Below are 18686 nucleotides of genomic sequence, written 5' to 3'. Positions count from 1 at the left end.
AATCCAATTATAATGTTTATGTTACATCCAGCAACTAAACTGGGTGCTAAACAAACCCCACAAATATAATTTTTCACCCTAGAATGAAGCAACATATTTCTTACTCTCTTTTACTTTGATCACTTTGTATTATATGTGTCTATTTTTTTTCTTACAATCCTATTTCCACAAGTCTCTCTTGTGGTGTCTCTCTCTCCTCTTATTTCCCCTTTTTATTTAAATTCTGCTCCTTTTAGGGGGGACAGAAGGGAACATCGTCCCAGGAAACTTAATTTCCCCCCTTCTCCCTCTCCAAGAACCTTGCATTATGGGGACTACCTCACCTACCAAAAAGGACACAAAACTAGACATATGTTGAAATCCCCAATCTTTATTTGATGTGTACACTATTAGAACCCCCCCAAAACTAGTCAGAAATGTTCATATAGTAACCCTGAAAAATGTGCAAATAGATAGGCAACTGATTATCACCTCTTGCCTTGCAAATCCACCTGTCCTAATAGATGCGTGCCCACAGTGGTCAGTTAATTTTTAAAATAAGCCAGTAACTACCATGCTGGCAAGAAACCTCTAGTGAAAACAGCTCCCCCTCAAACCTGTTAAACTTCCTTCTGAAAAAGAGCTCTGTTTAAGCTCAAAAATGTGTCTCTCTCATCAACAGAAGTTGTTGCAACGAAAGATATTACCTCACTCAACTTGTCTCTAATATCCTGGGACCAGCATGACTGCAACACTGCATACAAACTTCCCTCAGTCAGCCACAAGGGGTTGCTAAAGAACTATACATGTAGCCTTTTCCCTAAAGGGCTGAGCTGTATATGCAACTTTCCCACCTCTAGGTGGATGGGGGAGTGAGGGTCATTCCAAGTATGCATTGCCACTAAACTATCAGGACAACACCTATGGCATTTGTATTTCTCCCACACCTTTTCTATTATTTCCTCTCCCTTCTTGGTTGCTTGCTTCCTCCTCTTTCTCATCTCTTTGTATGCTTCCCTTAATTTTTACTTCTCGTTTTGCTTTTCTCTTTTGCAGTTCCCCACCACCAGCACTTCAAAAACACACCTGTACTGTCTTAACAAAATCCCAGCTGTTCTGGTTCAGGCAACAGAGTGAAAATTAAAATATTAAAGTAAGATTCTTTACATAGATTGTAAGGTTTTCAGGGCAGAGAGCATCTCTTTGTCATATGTTTGTAAAATGCCCAACAACTTTGGGGTCTCTAAGTACTACCATATTACAAATAATAAATAATATTAAAATGAATTAAATCCCAAGGGGCTCAGAGGAAGGGAAGATAAATGGGGCAGCAAGACTTTAGATGAACAGTGTGACCAACCAGGGAACTGGGTAGATAAGTGGTCAAACAGGAAGGATAAAGCAGCAAATCAGTAGTTTTGAGAAAAATGGAAATCAATTTGGAATTGGCATCAAAGATGGATATATTCAGCACTGAACACTAAATTAAAAAAACCTGTTACTGGAACATTTGGACTGAGATGTTAAATTTACAAAATTGAGAAAGTTCTAATTTACGGTTCTCAGTAAATATAGTTCATCTCATGCAACATTACAGTTACAACAGCCAAGTTTAATTTTCTTTCCTCCACTCAGAAATGAGTATTTTCAAACCTCCCACATGCTGGAATATTTTTTAAAAAGAAAGGAACTAGATACAGACTATTTAACAGAGGAAAGGATCGTTTTGTGATTAAGGCCCCAGACTAAACTCAAAAGACCTATTAGGATCAATTCCTGACACTGCCACAAACTTCCCGTGCAACACCGGGCAGATCATTTAACTATGTCTTGGTTCCACATCTGTAAAATGTGGTTACTACTTCTCTAATGCACAAAGGTGCCATGCGGTGCTCAAATACTATGTGGCAATGGCTGCTTCATAAGTAACTAGAGAGACAAGGTGGATGAGGTAATATCTTTTATTGGACCAACTTCTTTTGGTGAGAAAGACAAGTTTTTGAGCTCTTCTTCAGGTCGATGTAAGCTCAAAAACTCATCTCTCTCACCAAAAGAAGTTGGTCCAATAAAAGATATTACCTCACCCACCTTGTTTCTCTAATATCCTGGGACCAATACAGCTACCACACCACTGCACATAACAATAAGTAACTAGTCAGACATAACCCAGTTCTATCTATTCCCAGTTCTTCCAAAAGTTATGTGACATTGAACAGATCACTTGAATTCAGTGACCAAGTTTCCTCAACTGTGTTTAAAATAAAATAAAAAAGTAGAGAGAATAATACTCTCCAGTATAGTGCTTTTATAGTGCATTAAGGTTCACACAAACATATACTACAGATTGCAAACTGAAGTTTTATTTCTTTGTATCTATCAGCACAAGTCATCCCAAGCTCATGTCTCACAGCAGAAGTCACTGTGACAGCATTTAATGTATTTAATATGCCCTGGTTTTCTAAGGGTACATCCACACAGCAAGCCTGATCAACACAGGTGTTCTGCAAAAAAACAAACAAAAAAAACCCAAACAAAACAAAATTATTCTAGAATGTATTCGCAGGAGTGTTGTAAGCAAGACCGAAGTAATTATTCCGCTCTACTCCACGCTGATTAGGCCTCAAGTGGAGTCTTGTGTTCAGTTCTGGGCACCATATTTCAGCAAAGATGTGGACAAATTGGAGAAAATCCAGAGAAGAGCAACAAAAATGATTAAAGGTCTAGAAAACATAACCTATGAGGGAGGATTGAAAAAACTGGGTTTGTTTAGTCTGAATAAAAGACTGAGAGGGGATATGATAACTGTTTTCAACTACATAAAAGGTTGTTACAAGGAGGAGGAAGAAAAATTGTTCTTCTTAACCTCTGAGGATACGACAAGAAGCAACAGGCTTAAATTGCAGCGCGGGCACTCTAGGGTGGACATCAGGAAAAACTTCCCGTCAGGGTGGTTAAGCTCTGGAATAAGTTGCCTAGGAAGGTTGTGGAATCTCCATCGTTGGAGATTTGTAAGACCAGGTTAGACAAACACCTGTCAGGGATGGTCTAGATAATACTTAGTCCGGCCATGAGTGCAGAGGACTAAACCAGATGATCTCTTGAGGTCCCTTCCAGTTCTACGATCTTTAGCGCCACTGCAGGAGCCTGAGCCTTTAGACCTGGGCTCTGAGTCTCGCTGCCAGGGGATCCGGCTTGCTGTATAGTTGTACCCAAGGGTACCCATAGCCTGCATGGATTGCAAGCAGAGCAGCGTGAACTGGCCAATCCTGCAAATCTGACCCTCAGCCTTTAAACAAGCTGTAGGCAACTCCCGTGCAGGAACTGCCCTGCAACATTTCTCTCCACCTTTTAAATTCACTTCCACCCCCTGGGCAGCCAGGCCACCCCTCGCTGGGCAGACTGTTTATCCAGCCTCTCTCTCAGCGCCCACGGGCCGCCCTGCACTGCACAGCCTGGAGCAGGGCGCTGCTCCCCCGCCTGCACCTGGGGACACGCCCCGGCCCCGGCCCCGGCCCCGGCCCCGACCCCGACCCCGGCCCCGGCCCCGCCGCTGTGTGGGCGGGAGGCCTAGGCCGGGCCCCGCGCTGCCACCTCCCCGGCGGGAGGGGGGGCGGATGCCCAGGGGGCCGCTGACGCGAGGGGCCGCGCGGGAAGGCGGGTGGCGCCGCCCGCTCTACCTGCCCGTCCCCTGCGGGGCGCGCGCTCCGCTTCATAGCGCCAGCCTCAGCGCGAGGAACTCAGCAGCGCCGCCGCCCACCACGCGTCTCCGCGCCACGTGACTCCCCCTCAACTCAACGCCCCGCCCCGCCAGTCCCACCGAGGCGAGGGACGGAGCCTGACAGGTTGCGGGCTGAGTTAGAACCGCGGCCGCGTAGGGGGCGGGCCCTCTGGGGGCGGGGCTTTCGTTGCTCGTCCTGGCCCCGCAGCCTCTTTGTCGTTCAGGGGCGGGGCAGATAGGGCGCCCCCTACCTGGGCTGCTCCTAAGCGGGTGGGGCCCCGCCCCCATCGGTGCCTGGGCTAGCCCAGTAGCTGCGGGGGGCGAGCACGTGTTTGGGGAGCGGACGGTGCGCAACGCGGGCCAATCCAGGGGCAGCGTTTGAAGGGGGGTTTGTATAAGGCCCTGCCCTGTGGCTAATGCCCGAGCCGTGGTGCCTGGGCTGGGAGCTGGGTGCAAACGCTGCGGCTGCGTGGGCGGGGATTGCTGTGGGGCTGTTTTTTGGTTTTTAAGGGGCTACTGATGCCCATGAAGGTTTCAGCTCCAAAGGAACAAACAGGCGAGCGGGAGTTTTTAAAACTGGCAGTTCGGCTAGTAACAATAAGTGAAGTCAATCGGAAGAGGAGTGTAATCAGGCAACTTGGATTTTCTGCAAAGTGCAAGTGTTTGATGTCCATTACGCACACAGGGAGTGCCAATGCCATACTGAATCAGGTCTCTGGCCCTGCTAGTCCGGTATCGTCTCTGGGCGGCACAAGATACTTCAGAGCAGAGTGTAAGAGCGCTTGCAGTAGGGAGACGTGGGATGACCTGCCCTGTCCCACGTTACTAGAGACTAGGATGAGCACTAGCTAAAAAATTGGTTTAAACATCAGCTTTAATATTCTTTCAAAAAAAATTAATATTCTTGATATAATCGTCTATCAATCTCTTTTTTTTTTTTATTTTACTAAGTTCTTGATCTCAAAGACATCCTGTAGCAATGAGATCCAGAGTCTAATTACATACTCTGTGGAAAACCTTTATTGGTTTTTGAATTTCCCACTTCTAAACTTCATTGGATGTTCCTTTGTACTTGTGTTAGGAGACAGGCAAAACAGATGGGTCTTGTCTAGCTTCTCTATTTTATATACTTTTGTTATGTCCCCTCTTGTCTCCTTTTTTAAAATAAAAAAATTGCAATCTTTTAAATCTCTCTTTACGTGAGAATTTTCCCATGTCTCCGGCTATTCTCCTTATCCTTTTCTGAACACCGCTCTAATTCTACAATATCCTTTTTGAGATGGGGTAACTAATACTGCATACGATATTCTAGATGAGGCCACACTACTTTGATTGATATGAAGGCATTACAATATTCTATTAAAAAGAAATGGAGTACTTGTGGCACCTTAGAGACTAACCAATTTATTTGAGCATGAGCTTTCGTGAGCTACAGCTCACTTCATCAGATGCATGAGCTGTAGCTCACGAAAGCTCATGCTCAAATGAATTGGTTAGTCTCTAAGGTGCCACAAGTACTCCATTTCTTTTTGCGAATACAGACTAACACGGCTGTTACTCTGAAACCTGTCAATATTCTATTAGTCACTGTCCCATTCCTTGTGCATCCTAACATTTAGATTTTTTAAAAATGCTGCAGCACATTGAGCCAAGGGCTTCATTGCGCTGTTCAGAGTGATGCCCAGGTCCTTGTCCTGGGTTGAGAGAGTTAATCTAGAGCGCTATAAGATAATTTTTCCTTTCAGTATATATTACTTGCATTTATCAATACTGAATTTTATTCACCATCATGTTACCTATTTGCCTAGCTTGTTGATGTCTCTCTGAAGTTCCTCACAGTCCTCTCTGTTCCTGACTAACCTAAATAACTTTGTCATTGCAACTTTTATACTTCTCACCACTATTTCCAGACCATTGTTTAATACTACAGGACCTACTCTGGAATTTTGAGGCACCCTGTTAACTTTTTACAGTAAGGAAAACCAAGTAATCCTACTCTTTGCTTAATTTCTCCTAGCCAATTTTTGTTCCATAACAATGCTTTGCCTCTTATCCCGTGACTGCTTAGCTTCTTATAGTCTTTTGTGTGGGACTTTGTCAAAGGCCTGTTTGGACATCTAAATAAATTGTTGTCTGTTTCTTCTTTATCCACTACTTTACTGATGTATTCAAAGAACTGTAAGAAATTAGTGAGATGTTGTTATTTTCCTGTGTAGAAACCATGCTGGTTAGACCCAATCATCATACCATGACCTTCCAAGTGTTTTATTTGTTTTTTAATCGTTTCAAATAATCTGTCCGGGTATAGATGTAAGTCTTACTGGTCTGTAATTCCCCAGATCACCATTACAGCCTTTTTAAAATATAGTTACAACACTGGGCTTAATGGAGGAATCGCAGAAACTGTTAAGATGTTTTAAGCATAAAGCTTAAGCATGAAAGAGGTCACACAGACACTGTCAATTTGCAATTTGGTCAGTTTTACAGAAATTAAATGTTGTTTAATTAATACACTTACCCCGAATACTGCTTCTACTCTTTGTGATTTTACTATCATAGTTTCCTATCCCTTAAAAATACTTTTCTCTTTCTTGTTGTTTGTGAAAAATTTACACAGACAACAAGGAAACAAGACTCTTATCCTGTTTGCATTTTACATAGCTGGCCTCTTGTGCCTGCATGGAGTTCCACTGGTCTCTATGGGAACCACATGGGCACAGGGAGCTGACCCTGTGGAACAGCCTGTAGGATGGAACCTAAAGTGTTGTCAAATCCACAAAGTAAGCAAGCTGAAAAAAAATGTTTATTCCTCTGTCATTTCTAGTAATCTTAGATATTACTTGTAAACTATAATAGATATAAATAGTTTCAAACAGAAGTGTGAATTTAAAATTGATTGTGTGCCTTAAAGTAGAAGGTAGTCACAAGGTCTGGATAAAAGTCAGAATTCACTCTTTTGTTACAAGCATTTAGTACTACAACTTTAGCTGGGTCCCAATCCTGTAGCTAGGTCCAGCCACACAGAATTTATTGCAGGATGAAGTCCCTGAATGAATAAATAAATAAACTCATTATTGGCTTTAACTTGGCAAGAGTCATTTTTGAGCAAAGTAACTTCCAAAACTGATCTATCACCCCCAAATAAATTAACTAATTAAGGTAAATATTCAAAGCATTTTGCAGACATTTTCTTTTTCATGTACTTGCACAGCGTGTATGACAGGATATCTGGAAGGTTAGAAAAAATAAGTAATCTGAAAGAGAAAATCAGAGGTATGTGCTGTTGAAAGAATGTAGAAAGAATTAGCATGTCAAGTGTGGCTTCCCTGTTTTTGCAGGCAAAAGTCTGCATTGTAACAAATTATGAACTGTTGTCCAGATCCTCAGAGGTATTTAGGTGCCTAACTGCCTTTGAGCCTGGGCCTGTGTGTTTTGGATTCTGTGTGCTGACAATATATTGCAGTATTTTATGAGAATAGAAGAACAGATCCAGGCAGTCGCTCCTTGATTTGGCATTATAACTGCATACACAGACTCTGTTTTCCATATAACGTTTTGAAGTTAAAAAACACTGTATAATTGCAAAGTAGGAAGCACGGTCTTGTGGTTAAGGCACTGCACTGGTATTTAGGGGTTCTAAATTCAGTTTGAGTCCCTTCCACAAACTTTTTACATGATTTTGCATAATTCAAGGCCCCCCGACCATGAAAATTTTTCTGTGGGGGTGATGCCCACTCCAATAGTTGGATCCAGGAAGGCATGACTCACCTGCATTGATCCATTTGTAGCAATGGCCTTGCTGCCTCACATCCCCATTTGTAAAATGGAAATAATAATACTTGTGCACCTTAATGGGAGTTGGCAGTGCTGGTCAGAGCAGCTGATACAAAGCAAAGAGATGACTAGTAGGTTTAAAATAAACATTAGAATTGTAGGGGAACGCTTTTTGTTAAACAGGGGCTTTCCGATTTCTGTCAAAAACCTAAAAGCATTCACTTCTCACCTGTGGGGTTTGTTTGCCTGGATTTTTCAGTCCATGTTTACTAATCCCTGAAGCTGTTTTTCCTAATCTAGGGTTTCAAGCAATGCAGTACCCAGTGGGCCGGGATGGGGGGCGGAGCGAGATAGTGCTTTATATACTGAAAAGCATCTGTGTCCAGCAAAAGTGCAGGGGGACTTTGGGCACCGCTTCTACGGAAGCCAGGGGAGGGGGGTCGTTAAAATGTACAGAGTGCCTTGTTACCAGCTACAATTTGTGGCGGGTGGGCCAGGGAACGCTCAGTGTTGCAACAGTGGCCTGGCAGGGCCTAAACTTAGGTGCTCTTCCTGCACCGTGGAGCAGCAGAGCCTACCAGCGCAGGACAGCCTCTGGGCTCCCCACAAAAGCAAACCAAGCCGCTGTAGTGGCACAAACTGCAACCGGCACATTTTCCCAGCAGGCGGAAGCACCTGTCCAAGAGACTACTGGCCCTTTAAGAGCAGAACCCTCCCCGGAGAGACCGGCAACTTTTGCGACAGAGAGCGATTGTGACGCAATCAGCGGGCGTTCGATGGAACGCGTCAGCCGGTTCCAGCGGGCCGGCAGGGGGGACGCCTTTCACCCAGCAGCGGGAGCGGGGGCGAAGGGGGATGGTGGAGCAGGGACCATGGCTCCTGCCGCCGCCGTCGCCGTGCAGCCGCCCGAGATCCAGTTCGCGCAGAGACTGGCCGCCAACGAGAAGCGGAGCCGGGACCGGGCGGTGAAGAAGCTGCGCGGCTACATCAGCCTCCGGACCCAGAGCCCGGCGGGTAAAGACTGGGAGAGGCGCGTGGTGGGCCGGGCACGTGGCGCTGGGGCGGGCCGCCGAGTATGGGGGGCAGTGGCAACTCTGCGGAGACGCCGTGGGCGTAGGAGGCGCACGTGCCCGGGCCAAGGGTCGGGGCGGCTGAGGCAAGCACATGGTGCTCCGGGAGGCACCGACATTCGTGAAGGAGGGTGGGTAGCGCAGGCGCGTGGGGTTGGCCCTGGCGGCAGACTGCTGAGGGGCAGGGGCGTTAGGGAAAGGAAGTGGAGTCACAGAATGTGTGAGAGGCAGGTGGAGTTGTTGGGAGCCTCTGAGAATGGAGATGTGGGGATGGCACGTGGTGTGTGGTGCAGCAGGGCCAGAGTAGGAGGGAGTAAGGGATGCTGCTGCTCAGATGGGAGTGGAGTGTCTTGTACTCGCCCATCTTTTCTACGGAGAATTAGTATGCCCAGTGTCCCTATTTTATATTATTTTTGATTGACTTTTACCACAGGAAGCATTTTTCCTGAAATATAGTTCTACAAATGTGATGAGGATGATTAGCAGCTCTTAAGAGCACAGAGACTTCAAGTACTTGAACATGGACAATTAAATTTCCTTGGTGGACCATTTGTACAGTGGGTACACTTAAGTTTCTTGTGGCTTTAGAAATATTACAGGTTTCTTAGAGACTCCCCATTTTAAACACAGAATATCACTGGAACCAGAATGATTTATTCTTTTTAAGCTTGCTCATCGAACTTACATTTTGAAACTGCATGTAACCCAGTTATGATTGCCAGAGGAGTACACTCATTTGAGCTCACAAATGAAGCACCCTAGTTGGATGACTGAGGAAATGTTAAGTGACAACATGCTTTAGAGTTGACAGCTGACTGAGGCCTAATCTACATTGAAAAATTAGATCAATGTGGCTAGGTCAGCTCTGGAAAACCTTTGTCTCCTGAGTGCTATGGGTATGTTGACCTAATCCCCAGTGTAAATGCGGCTAGGTGAGCGAAATAATTCCTCTGTCAACCTGGCTGCTGCCTTGCGGAGAGATGGATTAACTACATCAATAGAAAAACTCCTTCCGTCGATGCCACAAGCATCTGCGGTGTGACACTACAGCCGCGCAGGTGCAGCTCGATAGCTGTACCACTGCAGTATAGACCTACCCTGAGATGAATGGGTGTAATTCATAGCTGTTCCATGTTTTCCGCCTGACAATTCAACACTTTAGTTGTTTATGGGAGCACCCATTTACAATATGACTGTGTACCAAACTTGTTAGTAAATGTCTTGGTGTAGCTACTGTGGGCAGAATCCAGCCCCATCAATGTTAGCAATACCAGGCCATATTCTAGCAAGATTGGTGCACAACCATATTGCATGTCTTAATATACGGCTGCAATTACAGTGGAAAGAGGGATTTTAGGTCCTCTTTTCACCTCACTACGCATGTTGCTGCCTGGTTTGACCTCTTAGTGTAGACTAAGCATATTTTTACTCTGTTCAGGATTTCGCCACAATCCAAGGAGAGGGTTATGGGCCTGCATACACTTCAAGAATAAACACTATACGGTAACTCCTCACTTAACATTGTAGTTATGTTCCTGAAAATGCAACTTTAAGTGAAATGATGTTAAGCGAATCCAATTTCCCAATAAGAATTAATGTAGATTACCAGGGAGGGGGGGTAGGTTCTGGGGAAATTTTTTTCACCAGATAAAAGACTATATTATATTCAATTGTTTGTTTAAAACTTATACTGAGTGTGTGTGTGTGTATATATATATATATATACACACACACACAGAGACAGACAGTATATGTTTTAAAACAAACAATTTAATAGTGGTACACAGCGATGATGATTGTGAAGCTTGGTTGAGGTGGTGAAGTCAGAGGGTGGGCTACTTCCCAGGGGATGCCATACTGCTAAATGATGACCTACCAATTGGCTGAGCCCTCAAGGGTTAATTCATTGTTGTTAAGGTACCCTCACACACTACAAGGCAGCAAAAATGGAGGGAGGGGAGACAGCATGGCAGACAGGGACACACACCGTGTGTGAGAGAGAAGCGCATTGCTCCTTTTCATATGCTGGCCCCACTTTTACGTACACTGCCTTTTTAAGTTAATCAGCAAGCTGAGACAGCTGCTGCCAGGAAGCTTCCTCCGTCCTGAGCCCTGTCGTGTGTCCCCCGTGCTCTATGGAATATGGGGAAGTGGGATGCAGGTGATAGCCTGCTGGGCGGCTACCACACAGGGAACTTAGGGGAGCGGGGAGCTGTTAGCGGGGCTGCCGGTCCAACCTGGTTCCAAGCCCCCACCAGCTAGCTCCAACAGGCAGCTCTTCCTGCAAGCAGTGGACAAAGCAGGCGGCTGCCAAACAACGTTATAAGGGAGCATTGCACAACTTTTAAACGAGCATGTTCCCTAATTGATCAGCAATGAAACAACGTTAACCGGGACGACTTTAAGTGAGGAGTTACTGTATTGGGTGACAACTATGGTATGTCCTCTAACAAGGTGGCTATGTAGATGAGCATTTAACACTCCATTGGGTCACATTTGAAAGGATTTTGTTGCAACTGGAAGAGCTAAAATCTTTTTTATTGTTTTAAAAGAAATTAAATTCTGCAGAAACCTGAAATGCAAGACACTGAATCCATTGTATGCATGGAAATTTAGTGTGTGCGGAGTACCAGGGCTCTTGCTAATATAATTACAAAATACTTAGATAAATATCAGCACCTCGTTTCTTAATTTGGATTCTTCATGGTTTTTTCACACTTTCTTTTTAAACCTTACCACTCAGTAATTGGGTGACTGAAGGGCTGAAAAGGGAATGAAAGGAGCCTTCTGTGGCTTCCCATCCTAGAGATCTACCATCTGTTAGAGTCTATCTAGATTAGGAAAACTTGCACCGGTATAGTTGTAGTGCTCTTATACCAGCACAAGCCCCAAACGCAGAGATGCTTCACCAGTGTGACTTATGTTGGTGACTTGCTGAAGGCAAGTTGCACAGATGCATTCTGTCTACACTGCAGGTTTGCAGATACCCCAGGGCAACCTCCCCCCACACCGTAGAAGGGCTATTTCTGAGCTGTAGCTAACAATATATTTGTACCTGCACTAACTGAAACACTGCCCCTTCATGACACGATACCTATAACTTAATGCAGGCCTGCTATTATGCTCACTATGATCACTAATATAGGGAGTTCAGTTTTAATATACACATGCAGTGATTATATTTTAATAATCCACCTGTGGGAAAAGAGCATAAGGAATTGATAGTGTTGCATTCTAAATGTTATCCTTGTGAAATAAAAATGTTTTAAAAGAGTGTCTCCTTACCCATGGAAAAGTTCCCCTTGATCTTTTCAAAATTTAACAACTGACATAATCTGTGACAGGCCTTATTATGGAGGCAGGAGTCATGACTCTATAGTTAAGGTTGTACATACCCTCGGACCTTCTTTCTGTTACATTGTTGTAAGTTGTTGACTATAGTGTACTTAAAATGGTGTAAAGCAGAGCAGACCCAGGTTCAGTATCCATATGAAAAAACATCTGTCAAGCAGCAAAGCCTGTGTTTCAGAGAAGCTGCCAAAAACCTGAAACTATTATTTTGTAATCCACACATAACCTATAACAGGATATCTATGTAAAAGTCCAAAGAACAGTTTTTAATTTATATATGGCCGTTTTTTATCTTCAGAAGGTTGGTCTAGCTTGAATTGTACTGAAGATACATTGGCTTGATAGTCACATCTCATTTACAATTGCTAGGGAGCTATTTAAGTTTGTGGAGATTTTGTAGGAGCAGATCCTGCTGAGATATTCCCATAACTTGCTCATGTATCTATATACCAGCTAAAAGGCAGTCTTATTGTCACAGAACACCACCTTTTCTGAACATTTGCTTGGATGGCTGAAGCTGGCACAGTTTTAAAATGTTGATGTTGAGTATAGTCTCCTTTGGTTACAACTTACGATCTGAGCCTGATGGTTTTTCAAGGCTCACATGTAGCACTTCGCATGTTTCCGTCACCCACTTCTATTTCTTGTATTTGGACGTGTTGGTGGATCAGGCTGAAATGTGTGTTTTGATGTATGTTTGATATGGTACAGAAGTGATAGGGACTCTCAACTAGCACTCAAAGTCTTGTGGTGATAAATCCTATCTTAAACCTCAGTATCACTTTTCTATAATAGGCTCTGAGCACTATTTTTAGCATCACTAATATTAGAGAACCTAAAATATGTAGATGTTCAACTGGCTCTACTGATACTAGTTACTTTTCTTAGAAGTCCACATGCCATAGCTTGGAATTGAGTGTAAGACCACTGCACAAATTCTAGTCAAAATTAGAGACTCTTGAATTTTTAGTACTATGAGAAAGACTGAACAATTAAAATAAAGAGGTAATAATGTACCTCAAGTTTAATTTGTGACTAAAATGTTTTCATTGTATTTGTTTGTACAGCTTGATTTAGTAAAAAAGGGAATATGCCATATTTTGCTGATCACTAGAGGCTCACCTCCTATACAGCACCTATATGTATCTCTTGACCTGTGCTACATGAAAAGTGAAACTTTTATTAAAAACATGGTCAAGGGAAATTTAGAAATATGTGGACATAGAAATGGTAAGATACAATGGGAAGGAGAATACTAAACAGGAAGGGAATGCTACTTCAGTGTATCAAATTAAAAGGAAAACACAGTGCAGTGTGTTAAACCAGAAAAAAAGGAGCTGTGCAAGCTCAGAAAAAGAAACACTTTGTTCTAAATATAAACGTAACTTTTGCAGTGTGGTGCATGGGGTTTCTACTGGTAAGCGTTCAACTCTCAGTACAATCAAAAGAACTTAATTACTATCTAGGTTTAGGACTGAGTCATGCTCAAAAATATTAAATGCGATTCAGTGATCTGCGTTCTAACACCGTTTTATCCCATCCACGACTGCTGACCACTGAGAAATCAGTTCAATGTTTGGACCACTTTAAAATAAGATTCCAAAACACAGACCCATTCTGAATGTATAGATTGGGCGTTCGTGTTTCTTAGTGCAGTGACAGCCACTTACTCTCCCTGGTTTGTACTTCCCCTCTCATCCTTTCCATGCAAAATTAAATATGATGCCCTCACTAAAAATAACACTGGGACTTTGTTCCCTATAGTATGTTTTCTTGTAGTGCAGTGCTGTGCTGGCAGGGGGATCGATCAGTATGACCTAACAGGTTTTTCCCATCTGTGACTTCAAAATCCTTGTTAGTGTGCTATATACTTTGTATGAGACAAGTTGGAGGCTTAAAGGCACTGTATCACTGTATTAACCACATTTTTCCAAAAGCAAAACCGTCATATTCGCTTCAGTTCCATTCAAAATAGGAGAAAAAATGTTTGCTGAAAAGGAACTGAAAGGGGTGGAAGAGGGTGAGGGGGAAATGAGAAATCTGCCTGTAAGCATTTGGTGGCAGTGTCTTTTTTTTTCTCTCTCTCTCTCTCCTCCCCCCCCCCCCGTATAATTTTTGTTGTTGTTTGCACTCTAGGTGGCTTCAGCCAAGAAGAATTATTAAAAATATGGAAAGGACTATTTTATTGTATGTGGATGCAGGATAAACCTCTGCTACAGGTACGTCATCCCATGGTTTTTTGTGTATATAATGGATATCCTTCTGAATTGCACCATAAAGATGTAGTGCCCTTTCATTTTGGGTAGCAACACTGACCCAATTTAACACTCTTGCCACATTTCATTCATAAGGGTAAGTTGGAATTAAGCGCATGTGGGAGAGTTAATTGTAACTGGTAGTCCTTCACTAAAAGGAGGTACCTGTAGATTTACTTGAGTGGGAGTGTAATTGGGTTTGGAATTTTCAGCAACCTGTTCCAGGGAAATGTAAAACCTTTTCCTTCAAATTTTATTTTGTTTATGTACCCTCAGGAATTGTATTGGTTTGCATATGACCTACCACAGTTGCCTCTATAAACAAAGTAGGAGTCCTTTAACTACAGCATATCCTGGCCTCTGATTTAACCCAGTTTGAAAGTTTTGCTTGCCTTTTTTTTTGTGTCAGGCTACAGAAGAGAACCCTTTTCTTTGTCACGAGGGATTCAAATTATCTTTCTTTCTCTTGCCATTTGGCGTCAACAATAATTTTCTTCAACTTCTTCAATCTGTATTGGTACAGTTTCTATCCTGGGGGAGCAGGGAACTTTAGAGTTTGTCATCCACTTTTGGAAGACTCTAGCGTTGCTCCTTGTCCCCTCTCTCCACCCCCTTTTTTTTTAAGGTAGTTGGGGACGGGGAGGAAACTAAAGGTTAATAATTCTATTGAGGTAACTGATCTTTGGTGATATAGTCTTTCATTGTTCTCTCATAGGTCTCTGAAGCTGATCCCTCATATAGTCCTAATTGTCCAAATCTAATTTTTTAGTGTAACAACTTTGGCCAGGAAGTTTGGATAACTTTCTCCCTTACCTTCAGTTGTACTCCATCCGGTGCCAGCTTTCTTCCCTTCCATTGTCTGCAGATTCTTTGAAACTTGAGTGCCTCTTTGTATTCAACACTATGTAAGCATAGGGGAAGATGTTGATTCTTAACCTTAAAATCACTCCAAATCCCAGTAACTTCATTTCTTGCAACCGTTTAAATCGCCGTTTGCATAGCCAGTATTCATTTTGTAAAGAATACAGCGTGTGCTGCATATAATTGAGGACTTCATATTATCAGTGCTCATAAGGTTTTATACGGATTTGTAAACTCAAAGGTGTGCGTTTATTCTCCTGATGATCTAGTTTGATCTGCTGCTGGAAAGAAGTTCTTTTGTAGACTTGTCAAGATGAACAGATCCTTGGTGTCCTTGAGTCTTCTCTTATGTGTAATCCATACTAACAAAAGTGCAGCCACAGCATGGCAATGTAGGTTTAAAAAAACATTTTCAAGCTCGGGGTTGCTTTGTCATATTCACAACTACGTGAGAGTCTGTATGTGTGGAAACATGAACTCTTATTCCTGCTACCTCAACACTTTTTTAGTATAAAGTTAATTTAAAAGTTTAGATTAACCAATGTTGTTTTGCCGCAGATCGGAAGGAGGCTAAACCCTGAAACAAGGTACTAACTTTATTTTATTTTTAAGGAGGAACTAGCAAGTACTATCTCCCAACTTATCCATGTCGTTCAGAATATAGAGGCTCGTAAGTTTACCATTTCATTTTGTTTTCTCTAATTTTTCTCCAAAGTGCCTTTGTATTTTGGGACTTTTAGCCAGTTGTCAGAGTCCAGAACAGAGACAGGTGGGGTGGTTGTTTATTTTGTTGTCTTTCTTTTCCAGCTGTCATCCAAGATTTGTTTGTGATTGCAATGTATGAGGCAGGTCTCTGTCACATATTCAGAATCCAATCAGTTCTTCTTGTCTTGCTGAAGTTTGTTTGCAGTATGATAACAAGTGTGCTTATTACCGGTCTGACATAAAAAGTGCTCATATACAATGATGGGTAGTAATACAAAACCATAAGATTGCCTTTCTACTTCACTTTTATTCAGCTGCTGATTTGTTTTTATGTCTTTCACCTCAATTAAAAACAAAAATGGTTTTTGAACTGTAAGGCCCTGATTCAGTATTAAGGATGTGCCTAACTGCTTTGCTGAATCAGGGCCTAAATGGGTATAGGTACAACTTAGTGCAAAATCAACGCTTCCTTGTCCCTGGCGTAGATGTGCATTTTGCATTTAATGTTTTACAAAGATCAGTCACTGTAACTGTTTGCCACACCTATCTATGTAAAGTACTTGTTTGCTTCCTATTACTGTAGTATCTGAGCACCTTACAGTCTGTATTGTATCTATCCTCACAACAGTCTTGAGTATGTATTTCTAGGCTGGTGCTGAAACTGTTGGACCAGTATGTAGAGAAGTGTGGAAGAAAAATTAAGTTGGAAAAGTAGTCTCTCTTGGCTGCTTTCAGTAACAGAAAATAGTATTGGTGTTGAATGTGCACATTCACCCTTTTTGTTCTGTTGCAGAGCACCTGTTCATTCAGACCTTTTGGCAAACCATGAACCGTGAATGGAATGGGATAGACATACTGCGCCTTGATAAATACTACACGGTAATATTAACTTTTTTCAGGTGGTGGGGTGGTGGTTGTTTTTCTTTTTGGAGTGGGGGTGTGTGTGTGTGTATTTTGAATACTTTTAAAAATCTCGTGATTAATCACGATTAATGCTTTTTAGTCATTTGACAGCCCTATTTTAAATGTAACCATTTGTTTCCAATACTACTCACTATGACTTGAATCTTGATTCTTTGTTAAATAAAAGTATACGGTGCTTGTTTTCAATATAAAAATAGCTAAGTGCCTTGTGTCAAGCAGCACAGTGACCTGAAGTGTAATTGATAAACTGGTGTGCACTGTTTCTTTAGGTTTCAGAGTAACAGCCGTGTTAGTCTGTATTTGCAAAAAGAAAAGGAGTACTTGTGGCACCTTAGAGACTAACCAATTTATTTGAGCATAAGCTTTCGTGAGCTACAGCTCTCTTCATCGGATGCATACTGTGGAAAGTACAGAAGATCTTTTTATACACACAAACCATGAAAAAAGGGGTGTTTACCACTACAAAAGGTTTTCTCTCCCCCCCATCCCACTCTCCTGCTGGTAATAGCTTATCTAAAGTGATCACTCTCCTTACAATGTGTATGATAATCAACTTGGGCCATTTCCAGCACAAATCCAGGTTTTCTCCCCACCCCCCCACAAACTCACTCTCCTGTTGGTAATAGCTTATCTAAAATGATCACTCTCCTTAGAATGTATATGATAATCAACTTGGGCCATTTCCATCATACACATTGTAAGGAGAGTGATCACTTTAGATAAGCTATTACCAGCAGGAGAGTGGGGGTAGGGGGGGGAGAGAAAACCTTTTGTAGTGGTAAACACCCCTTTTTTCATGGTTTGTGTGTATAAAAAGATCTTCTGTACTTTCCACAGTATGCATCCGATGAAGTGAGCTGTAGCTCACGAAAGCTTATGCTCAAATAAATTGGTTAGTCTCTAAGGTGCCACAAGTACTCCTTTTCTTTTTGCTCATCAACATTAATATTTAAATAAAAGTAAGTCTACTTTAAGATTTTTCTGGAAGGTGCCATTTAAAAACAAAAAAAGGTACCATCTGTAGTAGTTAAACTTACCACAGTGTATTAGATTCCTAATTTTAATACAATATTTCCTATACTTAAGTATTGAAGTGAGGTAAATTAATTTTTAAAGGCATATGCTAAGCTTAAAATATCTATTAATGGAAATACACAGTAAAATCAGATTAGTATTTTAGTCTTCCAATTTTTATTTTTATTTCTTTTAAAAAAAGGAAGCTAAATTCAAAAACTTGCATTATTGTAGTGTTATGGTTGAGAAGTTAACTACTCCAAATTGAGAACATCAAAAATGTAAAGTTCCTAGAGGTTAATTTATTATGGCTGTTACATATGTAGTGTTCCTGTCTCTTAATTAAATGTATATACAACAGGACAAACTAATGTTAGTATGAAGTTGTTAACATTTTCAATTGGTTTGAATTTATTAAATTGGAATTTCTGTAAATGGGAAAGTGGGGAATGCACCTTCACTGCTTTGGAGGATTTTTGGGGTGGGGGAGCAGCATAGAACAGTGCGGAGGGATGTACTATGGTCACTGTATTTTGTTTGGCTTGCAATGTAATGACAGCAAATAGTGATGCTGTTGGAACTTTAGATCACACGCTGCCTGTACCCCATCTCCCAGTAGTGGAGAGACTTCTCGTGTATTCATGAAAGAACCTTTCCAGCAAACTTTGTGGGCCATAAAAAGCTCAACTAAAGAGTCTGCCTATGTGACTGTCAGAGTATCTATTTTATTGACTCTCAAATAGTTAGAAAACTGTAGTGTCATATAACAAATCTTCTGCTTTATAGCTAATCCGCATGGTTTTGAGGCAGTCCTTCGAGGTACTGAAAAGAAATGGATGGGATGAAAGGTAAATAAACTGTTAGATGTATAATAAAGAAGTTACATGGTTTGCCCATATCAAAAATATTTTAATTTAACATGCCTTCTTCCTCTCAGGATGGCTCTTTTTAGTCGTTGGCTTTCTTTGTTCTGCACACTGATTTTATGCAACACAAACCATCCCAGACTTGCTAAATTTTACAATATTTTCACCC

The 18686-nt window shown here is 42.0% G+C and overlaps 2 protein-coding genes across 2 annotated transcripts in view; one reads left to right on the top strand and one right to left on the bottom strand.

Moving 5' to 3' along the window:
* The window catches only part of HSF2BP (heat shock transcription factor 2 binding protein), a 55050-nt gene extending 51309 nt beyond the window's left edge, over positions 1–3741 (bottom strand). The window contains exon 1 of the mRNA XM_077817841.1: positions 3657–3741. Coding sequence (XP_077673967.1) covers positions 3657–3692 — 36 coding nt within the window. The 5' untranslated portion in view covers positions 3693–3741. The remainder of the gene's footprint in view (positions 1–3656) is intronic.
* A 675-nt stretch (positions 3742–4416) lies between these two features.
* RRP1B (ribosomal RNA processing 1B) overlaps positions 4417–18686 on the top strand; it is a 36664-nt gene continuing 22394 nt past the window's right edge. The window contains exons 1-6 of the mRNA XM_077817828.1: positions 4417–4469; positions 8137–8485; positions 14029–14111; positions 15621–15678; positions 16507–16592; positions 18438–18499. Coding sequence (XP_077673954.1) covers positions 8248–8485; positions 14029–14111; positions 15621–15678; positions 16507–16592; positions 18438–18499 — 527 coding nt within the window. The 5' untranslated portion in view covers positions 4417–4469; positions 8137–8247. The remainder of the gene's footprint in view (positions 4470–8136; positions 8486–14028; positions 14112–15620; positions 15679–16506; positions 16593–18437; positions 18500–18686) is intronic.

Source organism: Eretmochelys imbricata, chromosome 1 (assembly GCF_965152235.1).
Source record: "Eretmochelys imbricata isolate rEreImb1 chromosome 1, rEreImb1.hap1, whole genome shotgun sequence".
NCBI lineage: Eukaryota > Metazoa > Chordata > Testudines > Cheloniidae > Eretmochelys > Eretmochelys imbricata.
Note: the sequence above shows the minus strand (reverse complement) of the source record. Positions and strands in the feature narration are given on the sequence as shown.